This window comes from Leptonychotes weddellii, chromosome 9, assembly GCF_054177405.1.
Source record: "Leptonychotes weddellii isolate Sample4059 chromosome 9, ASM5417740v2, whole genome shotgun sequence".
Classification (NCBI taxonomy): Eukaryota; Metazoa; Chordata; class Mammalia; order Carnivora; family Phocidae; genus Leptonychotes; species Leptonychotes weddellii.
Genome location: NC_138377.1, coordinates 65,837,710 through 65,857,877, shown reverse-complemented (window position 1 = coordinate 65,857,877; position 20,168 = coordinate 65,837,710). Strand labels below are relative to the sequence as shown.

General features: G+C 49.5%; 1 protein-coding gene across 3 annotated transcripts; it reads right to left on the bottom strand.

Annotated features, from left to right (window-relative positions):
- Window positions 1-3,144: 3,144 nt before the first annotated feature.
- Window positions 3,145-18,356, bottom strand: SALL2 (spalt like transcription factor 2). Of its 3 annotated transcripts, none has more exons than XM_006731349.3 (3): window positions 18,057-18,356; window positions 4,946-7,809; window positions 3,145-4,483 (listed from the first exon to the last, which is right to left on the bottom strand). In XM_006731349.3, exons 1-3 carry the CDS (start codon window positions 18,127-18,129, stop codon window positions 4,076-4,078), a joined length of 3,345 nt encoding a protein of 1,114 aa, XP_006731412.3. In that variant the 5' UTR covers window positions 18,130-18,356; the 3' UTR covers window positions 3,145-4,075. The 3 variants fall into 3 exon arrangements, with proteins under 3 accessions (XP_006731412.3, XP_030881839.2, XP_030881838.2); XM_031025979.2 differs by lacking the exon at window positions 18,057-18,356 and adding an exon at window positions 8,200-8,442; XM_031025978.2 differs by lacking the exon at window positions 18,057-18,356 and adding an exon at window positions 7,923-8,156.
- Between the last annotated feature and the right edge of the window lie 1,812 nt (window positions 18,357-20,168).

Sequence of the window (20,168 nt, the reverse complement as noted above, 5' to 3'; positions counted from 1 at the left end):
TAAAAAAAATCTCAAAAAAAATAAAAGTTAGAGGTGCCTGGTTGGCTCAGTCAGTTGGGCATCTGGCACTTAATTTTGGCTCAAGTTATGATCTCAGAGTCCTGGGATCGAGCCAGAGTCAGGCTCTCTGATCAGCGAGTAGTCTGCTTGTTTCCCTCGCCCTCTGCCCTTCCCCCCTGCTCATGCTCTCTTTCTCAAATAAATAAATAAAACCTTTTTAAAAAAAGGTTTTATTTATTTATTTGACAGAGAGAGAGATAGCGAGAGCAGGAACACAAGCAGGGGGAATGGGAGCGGGAGAAGCAGGCTTCCCGCCGAGCAGGGAGCCCAATGTGGGGCTTGATCCCAGGACCCTGAGATCATGACTTGAGCCAAAGGCAGACGCTTAACAACTGAGCCACCCAGGCACCCCTAAATAAATAAATCTTAAAAAAAAAGTTAAACTGGGGCACCGGGGTTAAGCGTCTGCCTTCGGCTCGGGTCATGATCCCAGGGTCCTGGGACCAAGCCCCGCATCCGGTTCTCTGCTCCGCAGGAAGCCTGCTTCTCCCTCTCCCACTTCCCCTGCTTGTGTTCCCTCTCTCGCTGTGTCTCTGTCAGATAAATAAAGAAAATCTTTAAAAAAAAGTTAAACATTAGAAAGAAACAAGGAAAAGAAAAGTCAAAGTTGGGTCTAATTGAGAGTAATACTAGTGAAGTGTGTCTTGCGGGTCAGGAGACACACACTCCTTGATTTACTAACAAGTTCCAGTGATGGTAACCAGAGCCTCAGGAGTAGGAGTTTGTGAAAGATGAAAATGTGCCAATAGAATCTAGGCCTTTTTCATGAGTAATACAGGTTGAAAACTCCGAGAAGCAGATGGGAAGGCAGAATTAGGATTCCAAAAGTTGTAATGGGGAGTAACACCTATAAAAGGAAAAGGGGGTAAAAGCAGTTTGGGGCAGGAAGAACTGTCAGACTATGAGGCAGACCTGACCATCTCTGCCAGTCCAATGGGGAATTCCAGAGTAAAAACGGTCATTAGAGTGCCATGTTTCATGGAAATGCCTAAGCTCCTGTACCACTCACCATCTTGCTCAGTCTTTGGCCAGAGGCTGAAGAGTGGAGCGGTTGAAGGATGTCAGTGTATCAGGCTTCTTGCAGCTGGGTAGCCAGTTCTTCCGTAAAGGGGAACCTCTAAAGCAGCACACCTCTGTATCTGCCAAAGGGGACTTGGCATATCTTACAAAGGTTCTTAAATGATAACTGCATTGGTCCTGAGGTTGTTGAATGGATTATTAATATATTTGAGTGGTTATTATGAAAACTGAATTCAAGAGAATTGTACACCCTCTCCCCCTTCTCCATCTTTGCATTATGAGTTATTTCCCTCTCTGGGAACCTGCAGGCCATTGTTTGCATCTATCATACTATTTACTACCACCACCATATAAAAATGTTTATATTTTTCTTCATCCTAGACTGAGCTCCCATAGGGGCAGAAGTGTCTTACTTACTTTTGGACCCGCCCAACACTTGGTCTCTGAAACAAAATAAATCCTCAGAAATTAACTGAATGAGTGAGCAAATCTGCCTTATAATAGTGATGCTTTGCATCCATCCAGTTTGAACTGGATCCACTATATGTATGTTTTGCAAGCCACATTTATTTACATTCTTGTTCCAGCAAGTTAGAGTTAATTCACCTTCTGAAAAGATGATCAAATGAAAAGTGATTGAGAGTGAGAAATGGGAGGCTGAGGGTGAGGATTGGAGGGGCTATAGACGGAAGAAACTAAAGGCGCTAAGAGACAGAATAAAGGTGACGAGAGAAAAGAAAAAAAAATTAAAGCTGTCAGATAAGAGAGGTCAACAAAGAAGAAAAAGCAGGACAGGAGAATAAAAAGAATAAAAAGGAGACAGAAGGGAAAATAAAGTAGAGCAATGAAGAAGGGGTGTGGGGAGTCAGGCGCAGTGCAGACCTGCCCAAAGAAGTATCCATGAGTCAAAGCCTTACCAATAGCTGTTACCATAATGGGAACTGGCATATAAAGAGAGGGCAAGTCTACTTTAATTAGTTAAATGGCATTATCCATGTCCAGTGGGGGTAAGGGAGGTAAATGGAATAGGATTGGTGACCTACCTCCTTCCGTAGGCTGAAAGGAGAAAAAGATTTACAAAGCTTTGCTAGGAATTAAAGAGGCAGAAGCTGTTTCTTCCCCAGTTGACTTCACAAGATTCCCCTATATTCCTATTCACCAGGACCTTTTAAAGGGGACCTGTACTGCCCTAGTGGGGGCAACTAGAATCAAACGTTGGTTCTTTACTTTGGATTGAGCCAAGAATAGGTTTACTCACCTCCTCCTTTCGGTCTTCCAGCCAGTCTCACATCAGGAATCTTAAATGGTGTAGCAGGAAACAAGCACTGTCCCTGATCACTGGGTTCCTTAATCCAAGTCTGCCACTAATTGGCTGAGTGACTTTGGGCAAACCATTTTACCAGCCCCATCCATGTAGCACTAAGATTCAGTGATATTATAAAAAAAATTCTGGGGACTGTTCTCTAAAAAAACAAGGTCTTAGAGTCAAATCTAAACCTCACCAAGTCGTGGAGAGACAAGGTAAAAAATGTCTATGTTTCATTTCACACCCCCACTCCACACGTACTTCCTCTGCTAAGAATCTTCCTTTAAATTATCCCGCTGGTAGAAATTATTAGTGTTGAATTACTTTTTTTTCCTGTTTATAACATCAGATCTCAAGGATCATAAAGATTAATTCATCTTGGTTCTGCAGATCAGGTAGGCTAGCCTGGGGTTCAGGAAAGACAAAGAAACAGCTTCCAACCTCCAAACAAAACAAACAAAAAAAGACCCCACAAAAGCCTGGTGGTGGAAAGTTCTAGGCAAAGAAAAAAAACTAGACAATGAATGCACACAATGGACAAATCCTTTACTTTTTGAGAACATAAACTCCATTTCCACAGGGAAATCACATTCACTGGAGGTTGTTTTAGGACAAGGCTGAATAAGTTAAATATTTCAACACCATATGTTCAGCTTTGGCAGGAGATGTAGGTGGGAAGGGAATCTCAATGTTAGGGAATGCCCATATCACACCCCAGCTGGCTATTTAATCACGAAATAAGGAAAAACACACAAATATTTGGTTAAAACACTTTTAATGAAAAGGGAAAGACACTAGTATGTCCCTTGTCTGCTCTTCACATTTTACTATGTTAGGAAGCTCTGGAGCCTATATACCTTTGGAGGAGAAACCATCATTCAAGTCAGTCAGTAGCAGAACTCTCACTCTCTCCTCCTCAGAACTCCTGTTCCAAATGATCCTATGTTAAGAGTAAATACTACATCTCATTACAAGACGGAGGCAGGGAGGACACCACCTAGAGCTCGTCTCCCAAAGTCTGGGACTCTAAGACCCAGACAGTGGCAAAGACATAAGCCCTGGTCCATAGACAGGCAAAATGGGGGAGGAAATAGGCCTTGAGAAAGGAAGACAAGGAAAATCCAAGGGGCCAGGGAATAAAGGAGGGAGTTATCTAAAACTAGAAGCACACTAGTGCTAGGAAATCCCCTATGACCTGTGGTGCAGTGCTGCACAGCAAGTCACTAATAGTCCAAAAGAACATTCATGAGACCCATCCAGTCAAGAATCGGAGGTCCCCTCCCTCACACCATGCCCTTTTCTTAATCTCATAGGTTCCCAGCAAGCCCTATGCTTTAGCAACACTCTTCAACTCTCCATCATTACTCTTTCAACCCCCCCCTCACCAATAATGCTTCTTAAAGATATGAACTTCGCAGTTCCCAAAATATCCCACGGGAGACCTGTTGGCAAGACATCTGCTTGTTTCCTAACTTTGAGAGGCCATGATGAAGGAATAGGAGAAGCTGGAGGTGTCTTGGCATATTGACCAGCCAACACCTTCGCCTGAACGGGAATGTACCGGGAAGAATGTCCTATACGCCCTTCATTTCCCCCTACCCCGTAGGGCCGGGCCGCCAGATACAGATATTGTTGTGTCTTCACTGCTGGCACCTTCTGGAGCAGGGAAAAGAAGGAATATACAGTTTGCTACTTTTCTTCTATGGTGGGCTTCTTAGGCACTGCCCTGGATGCAGGAGACCGAAATAGGAAGAGGGGGGCTCTCTTCTCCTTGGCCTCTCTGGATCCCATTGCTGGAGGCACGTTCCCAGCCACAATTCCCGGGCCAAACAGCACTGATGGCGCCAGGCCTAAAGTGGTAGTGGAGGCGGAGCCGGAACTCCGGGGCTTGGTGGGCAGGTCACTTGACAGGAAAGCTGTGTACTGGTTCCAGAAAGACAGGGGACCTACCCTCACCAGTTGGACAGGAATGTCCTGGGATAGGAAGTCCTGCAGGTTGACCTGGTCACCAGAGAGGAGTGGCACTGGGCCCTCCAGAGACAGCTGCCGGCCCCTTCGGGCTGGGCTGCAATTCCAAATGTGGGTGCTCAGGTGCACCTGCCAAAGGGAAAGGGAGAGGAAGAAAGGAGAGGGGAGAAGGGTCACCCCAGGGAAGCTGGAGAGGGTTCCCCTTGGGAAGGTGAAAGCTGTAGAGAATCTATTTTCCTCAGGTACAACGAGTGAAGAGGGAAGAAAAATTCATCAGGGGGCCATCCCCCTGTGAGCACAACTATTTCCAAGCTCGGGGACTAGAAAAAAGCCACTAGGGAGGTATCACAGAAGGACTCAGAGAAAAAGACAAATAAGGGCTCATACATCTTAGAGGTCCTTCTACAGAGCTCTCGGTTTCTGCTCCCTGGGTCAAGGGGCAGCAGGTACAGAAAAACAGGCTCATGGGATCGTGGGGTCATCTTTTCGGGGAAAGGGGGAGAGCCCCGGGGAAGTGATGGAAGGTGAGCAGCCTGGGACCAAGGAAAGAGCAGCAATATTCTGAGGGCCGTGGGGGGCAAAGGGTTGTACCTGGTGGTGAGCCAGCAGCATATGCTTCTTGAGGATAGCCCGCTCGAGAAAGCTCTGCCTGCAGAAAACACAAGTGAAGAGCGGCCCCTCCTTGGGGTGGGTCTTCTGATGCTCCTCCAGGGCTGCCTGCGAGGCAAAGCTCTGACCACACACCTCGCAGGCCTTTCTGCTACTGCTCTCGCCCGGCTCCTTTCTCATGGCCTCCTGCATGCTCAGCTCCACCGAGGCGCTGCCGCTGCCTTCCCCTTCCCGGCTGAGTGCTGCCGTTGGGCTCGAGCTCCTCTCCGCTCTGGCCCCCGCTTCCATGCCTCCGGCGACATCACCGCCTCCCTGCTCCATGGGCTGTGTTTGATCCAGGCTGTCGGCCGGCGGTGGAGGCGGCGGAGGCGGCGGCGGCAGGGAAGGCTGTTGAATCACTTTCTCGTTGCTTTCCATCTCCTTCCCAGCGGTGGCTACTGCCGCCGTCGCCACGGTCCCCACGGTCCCCACGGTCCCCACGGTGCCCACTTCCTCCTCCGCCCCCGAAGCCTCTTCTGAGTCACCTCGCACGGATATTGCCTTCTCGCCTCCACTCTCTGAGCCTCTCCCTGCCAGGGAATCTTCATCAGTCACATCTTCCTCCTCTTCCTCGTCCTCCTCCTCCTCTTCAGACAACTCCTCTTCCGGGGACGGCTGCTGGGACGGCTGCTGGGGGAAGCTGCCCGGGCCCGAGACTGTGGGCTGCTCAGCGCCATTTTCCGGGGCAGCTCCCCCGCCTTCGGAGAGCGTGGTACCCCCGTTGGGGATCTGGCCCCCCAGGTGCATCCGAACGTGCTGCTGCAGAGTGACAGCGTTGGTGAACTTCTTCTGGCAGATGGGGCACGAGTTCTGGGCCCGGGCGGCTGGGCTGGCCTTGTGGCCCACGAAATGTGCGCGCAGGTTGCCCCGGGTGGAGAAAGCTCGGCCACACACTTTGCATTTGAAGGGCCGCTCACCCCCGTGTTGCCCATAGTGCAGGCGCAGCGCGCGAGGACAGCTCAGCACCCGGAGGCAGATGACACACTGGTTAGGTCCCGACGAGGCGGCGGACGAGGTCGCGGGCGCCGAGGTGGTGGGGGCTCCCGAGGCGCTAGAGGCCACTGCCACAGCTCCTTGCCGGTCAATCTTTTCTACCAGTTGCTGCAGCTTCGAGGTCTCGGAGGGTGAGGCCCCCAGGGGCTCCAGCACGTAGGGGAAGGGGAAGCTCCCTGTGGACTTAAAGTGGTTGGTAAGCAGCGCCCAGCTGGGGAGCGAAGTCACCAGCTTACTCAGCTGCATTCGGGCTGCTGTGCCACCTTCTGCCACCCCGGTGATGGCTGAGCCCTCACTCCCCGGAGGGGTATTTTCATCAGCTTTACTCTTTGGCTCTACTGCCTTCATGAGCACAAACTTGTTGAAAGCAGGCAGCGCAGGAGCCGCGGCTGCGCCCGCGCCGGTGGACAGCAGCGTGAGGCTCTCGGTGGCGCTGAGTGCTGCGGTGGAGGCCACCAGAGGCTTGCGTTCCACACCTCCACCGGGCACGGCCACCTCCTCCTCGGCCTTCTCTGGCGGCACGGACATACCATAGGGCAGGCCGCTGCTGGTGATGACGTAGTCTAGGTGCTCGGGCACCGGGTGAGGGTTCATCTGCACGTGCGGGTACTTCTCGCGATGCCGGTGAAAATGCACTTTGAGGTTGCCGCGGGTGGTAAAGCGGTTGCCACAGACGTTACACTTATAGGGCCTCTCACCCGTGTGGGAACGCAGGTGGATCTGCAGGGCACTGTCACTGCCAAATACTTTGGCACAGAAGCGGCACTTGTGCCGTCCACCGGGCTTCTCCAAGGGACCCATCACTTCCCCGTAGCCCAGCTCGCCACTTCCATTCTTTGGCTTCAGGAGCCCTGGGGAGGCAGTAGCCTCAAGGCCTCGAGCTGCCCCAAGACACTGTGCTGCCAATAGTCCCGTGGTGCCTGGGAATGCCAGATGAGGTGAGGCCATCAGCTGATCTGTGCTGCCAGGCAGGGCTGGGGAGGGGGCAGGGGTGGGTTTGTGGCTTCGCCCAACCCCTCCGGCAGAGAAAGGGTGCTGTGACCCCAGCGGATGGTAAAGATGAAAGAAAGCCTGCTTGGGCGTTTCTGCCCCCGAGGAGGATGAAGAAGAGGAGGAGGAAGGTGCCAGCGTCTTGCTGGTTTGGACGGGCTTGATGGGGCTGAAGAGGGGAAGCAGGGGCTTGGTGGAGGAGGCAGTCCCCGTCCCAGGTAACTCTGAGGGACTGGCAGGGGTGCCCACTGTCTGGCCTAAGGAGCCAAGCAGCAGCACCTGGCGGCAGATTTGCTCAGTCATCTGCATCTGGTGGATCTGGCGCTGCTGCAACACCCGGAGCTCTTCCAAGATTAGAGGGATGTTCAAGTGGCCGCTGCCTACCCCTGGGGGCGGGGGTGGAGGAGGAGGAGGGGGCGGTGCAGGGGTAGATTCTGGAGGTAATGGGGTAGCGCCCAGCTTGGGACTCGCCAAGATCAGGCCCCCGCCTCCCCCAGCTGCTGTACCTGTGGCAGCGACCAGGAAGTGCCCCGCAGACTCCTCTACTCTCCGCTCTGGGCCCCAGGAGGGATCTGTGGGCACTGAAGACCCAGAATCCGGGGGGTTGCTGTGCTCTGCCTCCATGACCTGGGAACTATTTTGGCCCTCCGCCCGGGATTCAGAAGAGGTCGAAGAGTTGTGGGGGTTCTCCTGGCCCCCAATTATCACCATTACAGGGGGGTCAGTAGAACATGCATTCTGGTGGGCGAGGAATTCAGTTGGGTCAGTGAATTGTGCGCAGCACTTGGCACAGACTTGGGGGTGGTCCTCCTCGCTAGCATCACCTAGGGAGAAGACAAGGAGAGAGCGTGGGTGGTGCGGTTGGGATGGGCCTGCGAAGGCTCTAATTAACAACGAGCCCAGTAACCGCTTGTGGGGGGCGGGGAGATGAGCTCACCATCAGGCCACGCAGAAGCATAGAGCTCAGTCTTGACCGGCCCGGACGCGAAACACCCCAGGGTAGGGGGGTGGGGAGGGGCAGGCAAGCTCAAGCTTCTGCCTTCCCTAGTCCGTCCCCCACCCCCCCAACCCCGGGCCACCGCGGGCGCAAGGAACAGGCGTGAGGAGGGGGTCCTAGGCAGAGAATCGTGCATTTCATCCCGTCCGCCGAAAGTCCCTTACCCCGCGCGCGTCCCCTGCGCCCCCACCCCTGCCGGGGCAGGGCCCTACCGCACCTCCAAGCTCCGCCGGCTCCCCGCAGGGCCCCCCGAGACGAGAGCTCCTCCCGGTTTCGTGCGCCATGGTTGTGGGGGAGGTGGAGGGCCGGGTAGAGTGGGAGACAATAGGTAGCGGGATTGGGGGAGGCGGCGGTGGCCGCCGGGGCTGCGGCAGCCTCTGCGCCCAGCGGCCCAGACTGCGGAGATGGAGATCGGCGGCAGCGGCGGCGGGGGCAGGGAGCCGCGGAGGAGGGGGAGGGGAGCGGGGAGGCACGGAGGAGGGGAGGAGCTGGAGCTGGAGCGAGAAAGCTGGGAGAGGGGAGATGGGGGAGGAGCTGCTCGGGAGCCGGGCGGGAGCGGGGAGTGGGAGGTGGGTGTGTGGGGCCGGAGCCCAGAGCCTAGCAGGTTCCCGGAGGCTCAGTGACAGGTGCTTGTGGGGCGTGGTGGGGGTCCACCTTCCCTTGCACTCTGCCAGCTCCCCCCTTCTCCAGATGTCTTTGCCCAGACCTGCCCCCACCCCCCTCAGGCTCATGGGGACACAGTGGGAAACCCAGCCCTGCTCAATAGAGCAAAGCGAAAGGCTTCTCTTATTTTTCTTTGGATAAAAGATCTACTGAGCCTGGAAAACGTGGACTCCAGAGAGGATGGTCTGATCTCAGAGGTCTGAGGGAGCCCGGAACATCCATCCCTCATCAAAACACGCACCCCCAAATACCCCAAGTTTTGTCCAGTCTTCCTCACCTTTATTCCCACCCTACCCCCATCCCTCTCCACAAAAGACGTTTCTCAGGGTGGGAGGCTGCAAGGTAGAATTTCCAAGGAAGTCATTTCAGGACCCCTCTCTACGGAACACTGAGCCCCTTTACTCCCCGCCCCTCCTCCCGCAGAATAGCCGAATGCAAGTTACCCCCCAGATCACCCGGCCCACACCTGATTTATGGAGCTCGTGCTTATTCAAGGAGCCATCTCCTCTTTAGTACTCTCTTCCCTGCCCGTCTTCTTCCTCCATTGCCCTTCTCTTGCAACAACACTGCATGCTGTCACTATTAAGGACTGTGGAGGTTGGGGAGATGCCGGCCTGCAGGGGCCTAGAGGCCCACCTAGCTCTAACCTGGGGGGAGGGGAATTCCTGAAACAATGGGAAAAATGCAGTGGGAGCTACCAGACAGCCTCTCAGTGCCAAAAGCCCTTTCAGCCCCAATCTGGTTTGAATGCCTAGAAATGACTTAACACCAGCTCACCGCCACAGAGGCCACCTCCCCTTCAGAGAAGATAAGTAGGGGTGAAATGTCTCTTAGACCAGATACCCTGCAGTCCCTTTCTACCTTGAAATGTGTCTTCATAGGTTTTCCACTTCCTGAAGGAGTTTATCTTACTTACAGGAATTGACCCCCAGTCACTTAGTTTTGTGGTTCGCTTGGGCATCAGTAAACCCACCTTGTGCTAATTCCAGTTCTGTCCTTGCCTGACAGTGGTCAATCATGCAACCATTTTCCTTTTTGTAAAGTGGTAATATTGTAGCTATGTTATCTTTCTCAGAGAAATACTGTGGTGACAAAAACTTGAAAAACTCGACAAATCATGTTAATATGAACATACGGGACTTTAAATATTATGGATTAGAGAATTGACATTGTCAATGGCAAAACAGTCAAAATAACCTAAAATATGCATATACTAAAATTAGATCAGTGTTTCATGTTGCTTATTAACCTGCTTATTAATTTCTGAGGTAAGACGTTGGTTAATATCATTGGCATATGCCAACATTAAGGAGCCTTTTTTGGATGGAGATAAAACTACCTAATACTGGCAACATCCACTTCACTTTTGAACGCAAATTTTGCCATCTTTTTTTTTCTTTTAAAGATTTTATTTATTTTCTACCAGAGAGAGAAACAGCGAGAGAGGGAACACAAGCAGGGGGAGTGGGAGAGGGAGAAGCAGACTCCGCACAGAGCAGGGAGCACGATGCGGGGCTTGATCCCAGGACCCCGGGATCATGACCTGAGCTGAAGGCAGACGCTTAACGACTGAGCCACCCAGGCGCCCCTTGCCATCTTTTTAAAATGAGAACATTTTACTGAATTATATTTAGAAACTTCAAATAATCATGAGGATCGTAACGTTATAAAGGATGGCTCTGAAACAGATGAGCTCCGTGCTTTCAGGCCTGACCCTTACGGTGAGGGAGAGGGGAATCTATTTCAATTATGGAAGGTGACGGGTTAGTGTGGTATTGTTTATTTTTACACATACGGAAATTGAAGCTTGGAGACATGAAGTGACTTTTTCAAGTTCACACTGTAATTCAGTGAAGCAAACATTTGGATTTTCGACTCCTGTCCAGTGCTTTCTCAAGCACATCAACATTGTAAGCCTTCTCTAATGCTAGAGAAAGAGCCCTGTGTAGCTCCCACCTGCCATTTGCTCTCTGGCCTCAGCAAGGGAGAGGGAATGAGATGGAGGCTTTCTACTGAGCATTTGTTAATTAGCATTGAACATTTGATATCAAGTTGCTGTTTTGTCAACTCTTCCGACAAGAAAAGAAATCCTTTTCTTTTCATCTTCTCCTGGGAAACACTGTCCCCTTTCTTGCTCTTTAATGAAACTTGCTTTCTGATGTGTAATTCGATCTGCACTCTTCTTTAAGGTAAATTTAGTCCCTGCTGAAAGGTGACGGATCAACAGCCACCTGTAAGAGGAACCCTCTCTTTCTCAGCACTTTGCACTCACTGCCTCTCCTGAAAAGGGGGGCAGGATTCTTAGGCAGACAGGAATGAAGTCATAAACACAGGAATAAACTAAGCTGGTAACGGTGTCCCTAGATAGCAGATAAGGTGAGGTAAGCTATCCTGGGTCACACACAAAGTCTGGGATGGACGTGGAGACTAAGACCTGGACATGCTTGTTTAAATTTATAAAGAGCGGAAATGACAAGGAAAAAGGAAACCAGGTAGCTCTCTAAACTGCTGCTCTAGGCTTGGGAGCGCATGGCTAGGGAGAACAAAGAGAAAAATGGGTAGGGAGTGCACAGCAGGATAGTAGTTGAACAAGTGGTTCTCAAACTTTGCTGCCCATCAAAATTACTGGCAGGACTCGATCCCAGGACCCCAAGATCATGACCTGAGATGAAGGCAGACACTTAACCGACTGAACCACCCCGGCGTCCCGCTGGGCTCCCTGCTCAGCGGGGAGTCTGCTTCTCCCTCTCCCACTCCCCCTGCTGTGTTCCCTCTCTCGCTGTGTCTCTCTCTGTCAAATAAATAAATAAAATCTTTTAAAAAATTACCAGCAGAGCCTTTAAAAATCCCGATATCCAGGCCACACCCTAGATCAATGAATTTAGAATCCCTGAGGGTGGCATCCAGGTATCAGTATGTTTATAAAATTCCTCAGGTGATTCCAATGTCCAGCCAAGGATGAGAAGCACAGTAGCTTTCCGGCGACTGCTCTTCGCAGTAAACCTTCTATCCTGCTGCTCACATCTTACCTGCCCTCAACCTGGCCAAAATTTAGACAGTGGCGAAACCAGCTGCTCAATGCCAGATCTTCCTGTCAGGCTCCCTCTCTCCTCTGCCCGCAGCCACAGGTTAGCTCTCTTGTGTCCAGCTTCCATGGACAGAATTTTTTTTTTTTTTTTGAAAGGAGATAGAAGTTTATTGAATACACCGCAAGGGAGCGGTGGGCAGGACAGCAAAGGACAGACTGTCTGCCAGAATTTGATATGATTTAGACCTGACTGTGAATTTAAGCGACTGTATTGCCTTTCCCAGAATATGTGCATCTTGAGCCATACTTCTAATTTTAAGATAAAGGTTTGTTCCACGCAGAGTTCGAGCATTGTCCAGCTATTGAAGAAACAAAGCACACTATGTAAGCACCTGCTTAAACTTACTGTTAGTGTTGGTCCAACACTAATAGTTTCCATAATTATGAATCGATTCTGTAACTGCTGCTGCTGTTGCTATAGACTACTTCTAAGGGGGAAATGTCCCATGTTCTCTGCATCACGCCTCTCTCCTAAATACATACACGTACTCACTCCTTTGCTACCCACACCTAGTAATGCACCCATGGCCTATGCAACATTGTAGGCAAACAGGCGTGCTGAGGTATGTTTACATGGGGTGCTAAGTGAGAAAAATATATTTGTTTCCAGAACAGGAATATCTTAGATCAAACACCGAAAAGGTTTTTAAAGAGACATTTTTCTGACATTGAAAGACTCAGCATTTAGCCAGGAATGCATTCGCTTTTGCTGCTGGAAGGGACTGAGATCTGACCCTCCGAGCAAAGTGATTAAGATTACCAGCTCTGAAGCAAACAGGCCCGAGTTCTCGTCCCAGCGCTTTCTAATCTTTGTGATCTTGGGAAAGTTTCTCTATTTCTCTAAGGCTTGGGTTTCTCTTTAAAATGGGGGTATAGCTTCAAAAGGGAATGAAATTCTTAGACAGGCTACAACATGGAGGAACCTTGAAAACATGCTAAGTGCAACAAGCCAGACACAAAAGGACAAAGTGTATGATTCCTTTACATGAGGTATCTAGAATTGGTAACTTCATAGTGACAGAAAATAGAATGGTGATTGCTAGGCACTGCAGAGAGAGGGGGATGGGGAGTTATTGTTTAATGGGTATAGGGTTGCAGTTTTGCAGGATGAAAGAGTTCTAGAGATGGATATTGGTAATGGTTACATAACACTGTGAATCTACTGAATGTCACTGAGTTATATGCTTACAGATGGTTAAAACGGTAAATTTTGTTATGTACATTTTACTACACATTCAAAAATGTGTAGTAAATGGGGGGATGCCTGGGTGACTCAGTCGGTTAAGCATCTGCCTTCGGCTCAGGTCATGGTCCCAGGGTTCTGGGATCTAGTCCCACGTTGGGCTCTTTGCTCAGCGGGGAGTCTGCTTCTCCCTCTCCTTCTGCTGCTTCCCCTGCTTGTGCGCTCTTGCGCTCGCTTTCTCTGACAAATAAATAAAGTCTTTTTTTTAAAGATTTTATTTATTTATTTGACAGAGAGAGAGAGATAGCGAGAGCAGGAACACAAGCAGGGAGAGTGGGAGAGGGAGAAGCAGGCTTCCCCGCCGAGCAGGGAGCCCAATGCGGGGCTCGATCCCAGGACCCTGAGATCATGACCTGAGCCTAAGGCAGAAGCCCAACGACTGAGCCACTCAGGCACCCCAATAAATAAAATCTTAAAAAAAATTTTAATGGAGGTAATAATAGTGGAGTTGGGAGGAATAAACAAGAGGAAATGCATACAGGGCCTAGCATAGTACCTGACAGATAGTAAATGCTCCACAAATATTACCGAGGAGTGTATTATTTAAAGGCCAAATGCTGGAGCACCTGGGGGGCTCAGTCGATTAAGTGTCTGACTTGAGCTCAGGTCATGATCTCGGGGTCCTGGGACTGAGCCCCGCCTCAGGCTCCCTGTTCAGTGGGGAGTCTGCTTCTTCTTCTCCCTCTGCCCCTCACCCCGCTCATGCTCGCTCTCTCAAATAAATAAATAAATAAAATCTTTTTTTTTTTTTAAGATTTTATTTATTTATTTGACAGGGAGAGACACAGCGAGAGAGGGAACACAAGCAGGGGAGTGGGAGAGGGAGAAGCAGGCTCCCCACTGAGCAGGGAGCCCGATGCAGGGCTGGATCCTAGGACGCTGGGATCATGACCTGAGCTGAAGGCAGACGCTTAACGACTGAGCTACCCAGGCGCCCCAATAAATAAAATCTTTTAAAAATAAAAAAATAGGGGCACCTGGGTGGCTCAGGTCATGATCCTGGGGTCCTGGAATCTAGCCCCACATTGGGTTCTCTACTCAGCGGGGAGCCTGCTCCCTCTCCCTCTGTCTGCCACTCCCTCTGCTTGTGCTCTCTCTCTCTCTCTCCCTGTCAAATGAATGAATAAAATCTTTAAAAATAAATAAATAAATAAAAATAAAAATAAAAAAATAAAGGCCAAACACTGAAGCCCTGGAAGAAGAATGACCCCACCCAAGGTCACCTAGCTTCAAAGTCCAAGCTGGATTAAAAACCAGGTTTTCGGGGCGCCTAGGTGGCTCAGTCGTTAAGCCTCTGCCTTCGGCTCAGGTCATGATCCCGGGGTCCTGGGATTGAGCCCCGCATAGGGCTCCCTGCTCGGCGGGAGGCCTGCTTCTCCCTCTCCCCCTCCCCCTGCTTGTGTTCCCTCTCTTGCTGTGTCTCTCCATGTCAAATAAATAAAATCTTTAAAAATAAATAAATAAATAAAAATAAAAGCCAGCTTTTCTGCTTCCTGATCCAGTGCTCTATATGGCACCCCAGCTGAGTTACTTTCTATCTACACAGAGATGTTTTCTTTTTGACCCAGGGTTACTAAGGGCTGAAAAGCTTGGGCTCCATACCCTGAGGGATTATGTTCTCTACTTCCAGATATGAAGACGAACAGAACCCTCAAAACTCTCTTTTTGCCTTCCTTCTCCTTTTGCTGCTCTTGATGTCTGCCAGCTTCCATTTCTCCCTCTAGATCTGTTTGGCTGTTGTCCTGATTTCTCCTTCTCACTAAATATCTGGGTTTCTGATCGTTTCCTTTATTTCCCAGATGTACAAGTTTACATTTTCCCTAGTCACATCCCTTATGTTCTCTAATCCAGATTTCTAGACTCTGTAGGGGGAGAGAAAATTTTTTTCTCTCCAGAGTTTTTAAGTAAATAGACTATTTCCTTCTCATCACTTATGTGTAATAACTATTCTGTTAGGGTTTTGGTGTTCTGGTCAGGGAAGCTGAACAAAAACAGGGCTAGAAAACAGGTCTTTTCAGACTGTTTCTTGGCGACATCTTAGGTCACCGCAGAGATGAGGCTTATAAATGTGCAACAAAGGCTCAGCATTTGCTTGTCACATATGGTAAACATTGCTTAAAAGAAGGCAAGGGCTCCTGAAAACCTTGGAGACACCCTCACCTGCTAAATAAATGTCTGCTGATATTCCTGAGGGATGCCCATAGTTTCACAGGGACACCAGAGGATGAACATAGAGTCCCCCCCCCACCACCTAATTTGGGCACATGCAGAACAAGAAAATGTCTTCTGGGGTAGAAAGAAAAGTCAGGGGTCTGAAGATCGCGTAAGCAAATAAGAACTCTACCAATGGAAAAGGAGGGAGTAGGAAATCTATCTATCTTGTAAGAGCAGGAAGGAATTTTAGATTTGATCAGAGACAGACACCTCATCTCCAGATGTGACCCAGTGACACTCCGGGTCATGCAAGTAGCCCAGGATCTTTCTCTCAGAATTCTCTCAGGAGAATTCTGATCAGGAAACCCTTCAGCTTTCTTAAAGCAGACCTTAAGAGGTTACTGCTGCCTTCTTGCTCCTCTCATTTATGTTTCTGACTTTTATGGCTCAAAGGCAAAATTCCAGCTCAAATGTGTTGCCGCCATTGGATTAGAGCCTGCACTGTTTCTACGGGGACAACTGTGTAGCAGCATCCCCATGCCCCGGAGTGTTCGCCGCCCCAAGTGGGAGCTACAGCTCAAGGGGCTTGAGAATCCACTCAGGGCAGTGGTGAAAAGTTTCTTTTGACTCCCTCACAGGCTCTTCATCAGCAGTGGTGTGGGCTGTGGGTGAGCAGACTTGGGAGGTGTGGGGAGAGAAGAGGAGAGGAGAGATTGTTTTTTTGGGGGGGCGGTTGGAGGCAGGGGGTGTTTCGGCATTGTTCCACAATCCAGCCAGCAGGGGAGCAGGACTGTGAGGCAACGGGAAGTCTCCTGTAGAGCCTGAGGAGGAAACATCCGGCCTGCAGCAGCATTAAGGAGGGCGAATGTGTCCCAGGAGGGAAGGATGCCACCACCATGAACCTCTAAATATGGGCACAGTGGGATCCCAGCAAGGCAGTGACTTGAGGAGAATGTGTTCTATCCAAAACACAATATGTCTGTTAAGGCTGTTCCTTAGCACATGGAGCACTGATTTAATCTCAGGTCATTTTTTTTTTTTTTTACAACAGGTGGAAAGGTAAGTTGAATCCATAACTTCATTTTAGTCACTACAAATACAGTATCCTAGCTAGAGCTTTCCATAGCACACGTCTCCTAGAGAAATACTAAAGTTCGCCAAGAGGTTCCTGAGCTTTGGACATATTTCAGCCCTTGCAGGAAGTGCCAATGTCCTCATATGTAATAACAGTACTCACACGTATTAAGTACTTATTTCTGTTAGGGACTATCATACCACACTTATTTATGCTATTTATTTTTCCAAGTGCTTTACACATATTAACTCACTCCGATTTTCACAATAACCTAAGGAGGTAGCTAGTGTTTTACAGATGAGGAAACAGCACAGAGAGGCAAAGTAAACCAAGGTTGCACAGCTAACCAAGGGGTGGAACCAGGATTTGAATCCTGGAAGTCTGGCTTCAGAACCTTTGTTCCTAGTACTACACTACACTGTTGGGTGGATCAACTGTTTGCTAAATAGCTTATCCCTGAGGCAGGACTTCCAGACTTTCACAGCATGAATGTATATAGCCATAGCAGTATGTCCAAAACTTGCCTGATCCTAGAACTACCTGATCCCTTGCAAAGATAGAGATTCCCAGACTCTAGCCCGGATCTACAATCAAGCAAGTTTGAAAAACCCTAATGTAGCAGAGTGAGCACCACCAGCCCTGAGCCTCAGGAATCCTAGGTTTTGGTCCTGACAGTGCCTCTCACTGTTTCTGAGACTTTGGGCAATGTCACTTTTCAATACCCTCGTTGCTTCACTATCCACCACGTCCTGGACTGCTCTAAGAACACAGGAAATACCCTCCCGCCTTCATAGAGAAAGCCTGTTCCTTTAATTTTTTTTAAGTTTATTTAATTTTTTTTAAGTAATTGCTACACTCAATGCGGGACTCAAACTCACGACCTCAAGAGCAAGCGTTGCATGCTCTTTAGACTGAGCCAGCCAGGGGCCCCAGAAAATCTGTTACTTTAAAAACAGATGCAAGGGGGTGCCTGGGGGGCTCAGTTGGTTAAGCCAATGCCTTCGGCTCAGGTCATCATCCTGGAGTCCCGGGATCGAGTCCCGCAACGGGCTCCCTGCTCGGCGGGGAGCCTGCTTCTCCCTCTGACCCTCCCCCCTCTCATGTGCTCTCTCTCTCATTCTCTCTCTCAAATAAATAAATAAATAAATAAAATCTTAAAAAAAAAACAAACCAGATGCAAGTATGTTGACTCATACTTGTTTTTTGTGTTTTTTGTGTTTGTTTGTTTTTTTTTTTTTTTTTAGCTTGGCCTCCCTTGAAGCACAAACCTAAGCCCTCCGGTCTCTACCCCAGGTGACATGGCTCCGCACCCCAAACCAGGCTGCATCTGACCGACATTAGCTCTCTCCCTCTGGGAGCTCTGATCTGTTCTCCGCTCAGCCCAACAATGAGAAACTTTTTTCTCTTCTCCCTCAGGGCAACCTTCACGTTTATCCAATTCATCCTCCTGCAACCCAACTCTCCGGAAAGAAAAGGGGGAGAATCCCACCCCTAAGAGCCGGCCCCCAGGTCTGAGGAGGTTACTTAGCAACGGCACAAAGACCAGTGCGCAAAGGGGGGCCCGGGGAGAAAACTCGTGCGTGGGGAGACAGAGCCAGTTTGAAAACTCCATTTCATTCGGTGAAAAACAAGGAGAACACAAACAGAATCAATCCTGCGAAAAGCCAAGCGGGGGCTTCTCCCCAGCACCGGTCAACGCCTTACTACTTGCTCCCTGCATCCAATTCCTTCACACCCCCAGTGACCAAGTCCTCCCCTGGCTTCACCCGTGGCCCGGGTGCCCTCCCTTGCCCTGGCCTGACCCACACGGGCTGGGACTCAGGGCTCCCGCACCCCTCCCCAGGCACCCACCGTTCTCAGACGCGCTGGGACCTTCGCAGTCCGAGATTAACTGTTGGGGTTTCCGCTGCTTTCGCCGAGACATTCCCGGGTGGAGGTGGGGTAGGGAGGGGCAAAGCTCACTGAGTCCTAACCGGGGTGACCTGGTCTGGTCTCTCCTTGGGTCTGAAGCCAACGGATGCCTCTCCCCCAGTGCTAATCACTGTGAAGCAGAGACGTTCTCCCTTCCCAGAGACAGACAGATAGACTGGCCCGCGCTCTCTCCGATTCTCTGTCCCTGACTCTCTCTCTCTCTCTCTCTTTCTCTCTCAATCTCTGCAAGTCTTTAAAGGGGAGACGCCCCCTTTTTTTTTCTTCAGCTTCTTCCCTACGCTTCTGCAGCTCCCATTGTAAAAGCAAAAATCCTAATCTTTCCGCACACTCTTTTCTTTTGTACTGCAGAGGGGAAGGATTTAACCCTCTCCTCACTGCCAGGGCTCCGGCCTCTCCCTGTGCTGTCTGTTCAGAAAATGTCCCTGCTTATCTCTCTAACTCTTCATCCAAGGTCCTCACAGTGCTTTTTGGTTCTCTCACGATTCTATGCCACCTTGTTTGATGATGCGACTGTCTCTGGGGTATAAAGCTGAAATAAGAACTTTCCCGTATATCCTGATTATGAGGCCAAGAAGTCAGCTACCGCCAGTCGAAAATGGGGATATGAAAGGCTGCCAAAAAGATGAAGATGGACAGTCATTACAGTAAAACTTAATATATATAGAGCTCTTCATAACATATAGGATATTTTCGTGTACGTGACATATTTTGAGCATTACAACTCTAAGATTAGCACAGCAGGTTTGACTACTCCTATTTATAGATGATTCTCTTTATAGGTAAGCAAAAGGATCAGTGAGGTTAAGTAACCTATCCAAGGTTGCACAGCTCTGATGTAACACAGACAGGTCCATCTGACAGCAGGCTAACATTTTTTCCCTCTATATTATTAAAGGTACAGTATGCCACCAGGCTCCTAGCATGAAAAAAAAAAAAGTGACTGATCTTAAGGAATCCCAGTTAAAATAGCAACAGAGTTCCTGGCTTTTCTGTTTCTCCTGCTCCTGTCCAGCACCTGGGGCTGAAGGTATGCCAGCTCTGAGAAGATGATGTAGATGATTCTGTGGGACTTCAGACTGGAAGCTACAAGGAGGCACTTCCAGCTCAATATGAAGGAACTTTCTAACAGTGTAATGGTCTCTCGGGTGAATGGGTGAGCTCTCTGTAGTAAGTTCTCAAGTGGTCTTGTGTTTTCAGAGGCTGAAAACAAATGTCAGGGATTTTATGGAAATAATTTCCTTGTGGATATCATATTTGCCCTTTAAAAATGTCTCCATCTCTAAAATACATCATTTGGCCACAAACCAGTTCTCTCCTGCTCAGCCTGCACATTAAGGGTGATTCATTTATTGTTCTTTAACTTCTGGCCATACTGCGCTCCTGGGCGTAGAATAACCAGATGTGCCCTATCTCCTCACTATGATGCACGAGTCCTCTTCTCCTGGACTTATTTACCTTTTACTCTCCTGGCTGAGATGAGAGAGCATCTGAGACACCATCAGTTAGGAAAGTGGAAATTCTTTTCCTTTTTGGAGCTCAGGGCTGTAAATATCTGATGGCTGCGTCTTCGGCGAAGAATAAAACAAAGTTCACTCACAGCGTTCGGTGCAAACTGGAAGTTCCCTTGGTTTCTTCCCTGACCCGGATCCAGGCTGGTGTGACAATATTAAGAAAGGGAGAGAGAGACAACAGATGGTCAGAGGGTTGCTGGTGAGAAACAAGGCAGGTACCTACATCTGAAGGGGGTTGGGAAGCACTCTGATCTTTGCTTTGGAGTTCACTGAATCTCCATTATTTTCCCCATCCTTCGGGGTCAGGACCCTGGGTGGCTCCCTCGTGTTCCACCCTTGGAACTCTTGCTGACATTGTCTGATTCATCCTGTTAACTTCTCTGTGCCAGACAGGCGCAGTTATCACCACGCTGTTGTGGGGAAATGAGAACACTGAAGCCAGGGAAGCTTCTAATTTCTCAGTGGAATAGACTGGGTCCTGTCTCTCTCAGCCCACTGTTTCCATCATTTACTTCCTTTT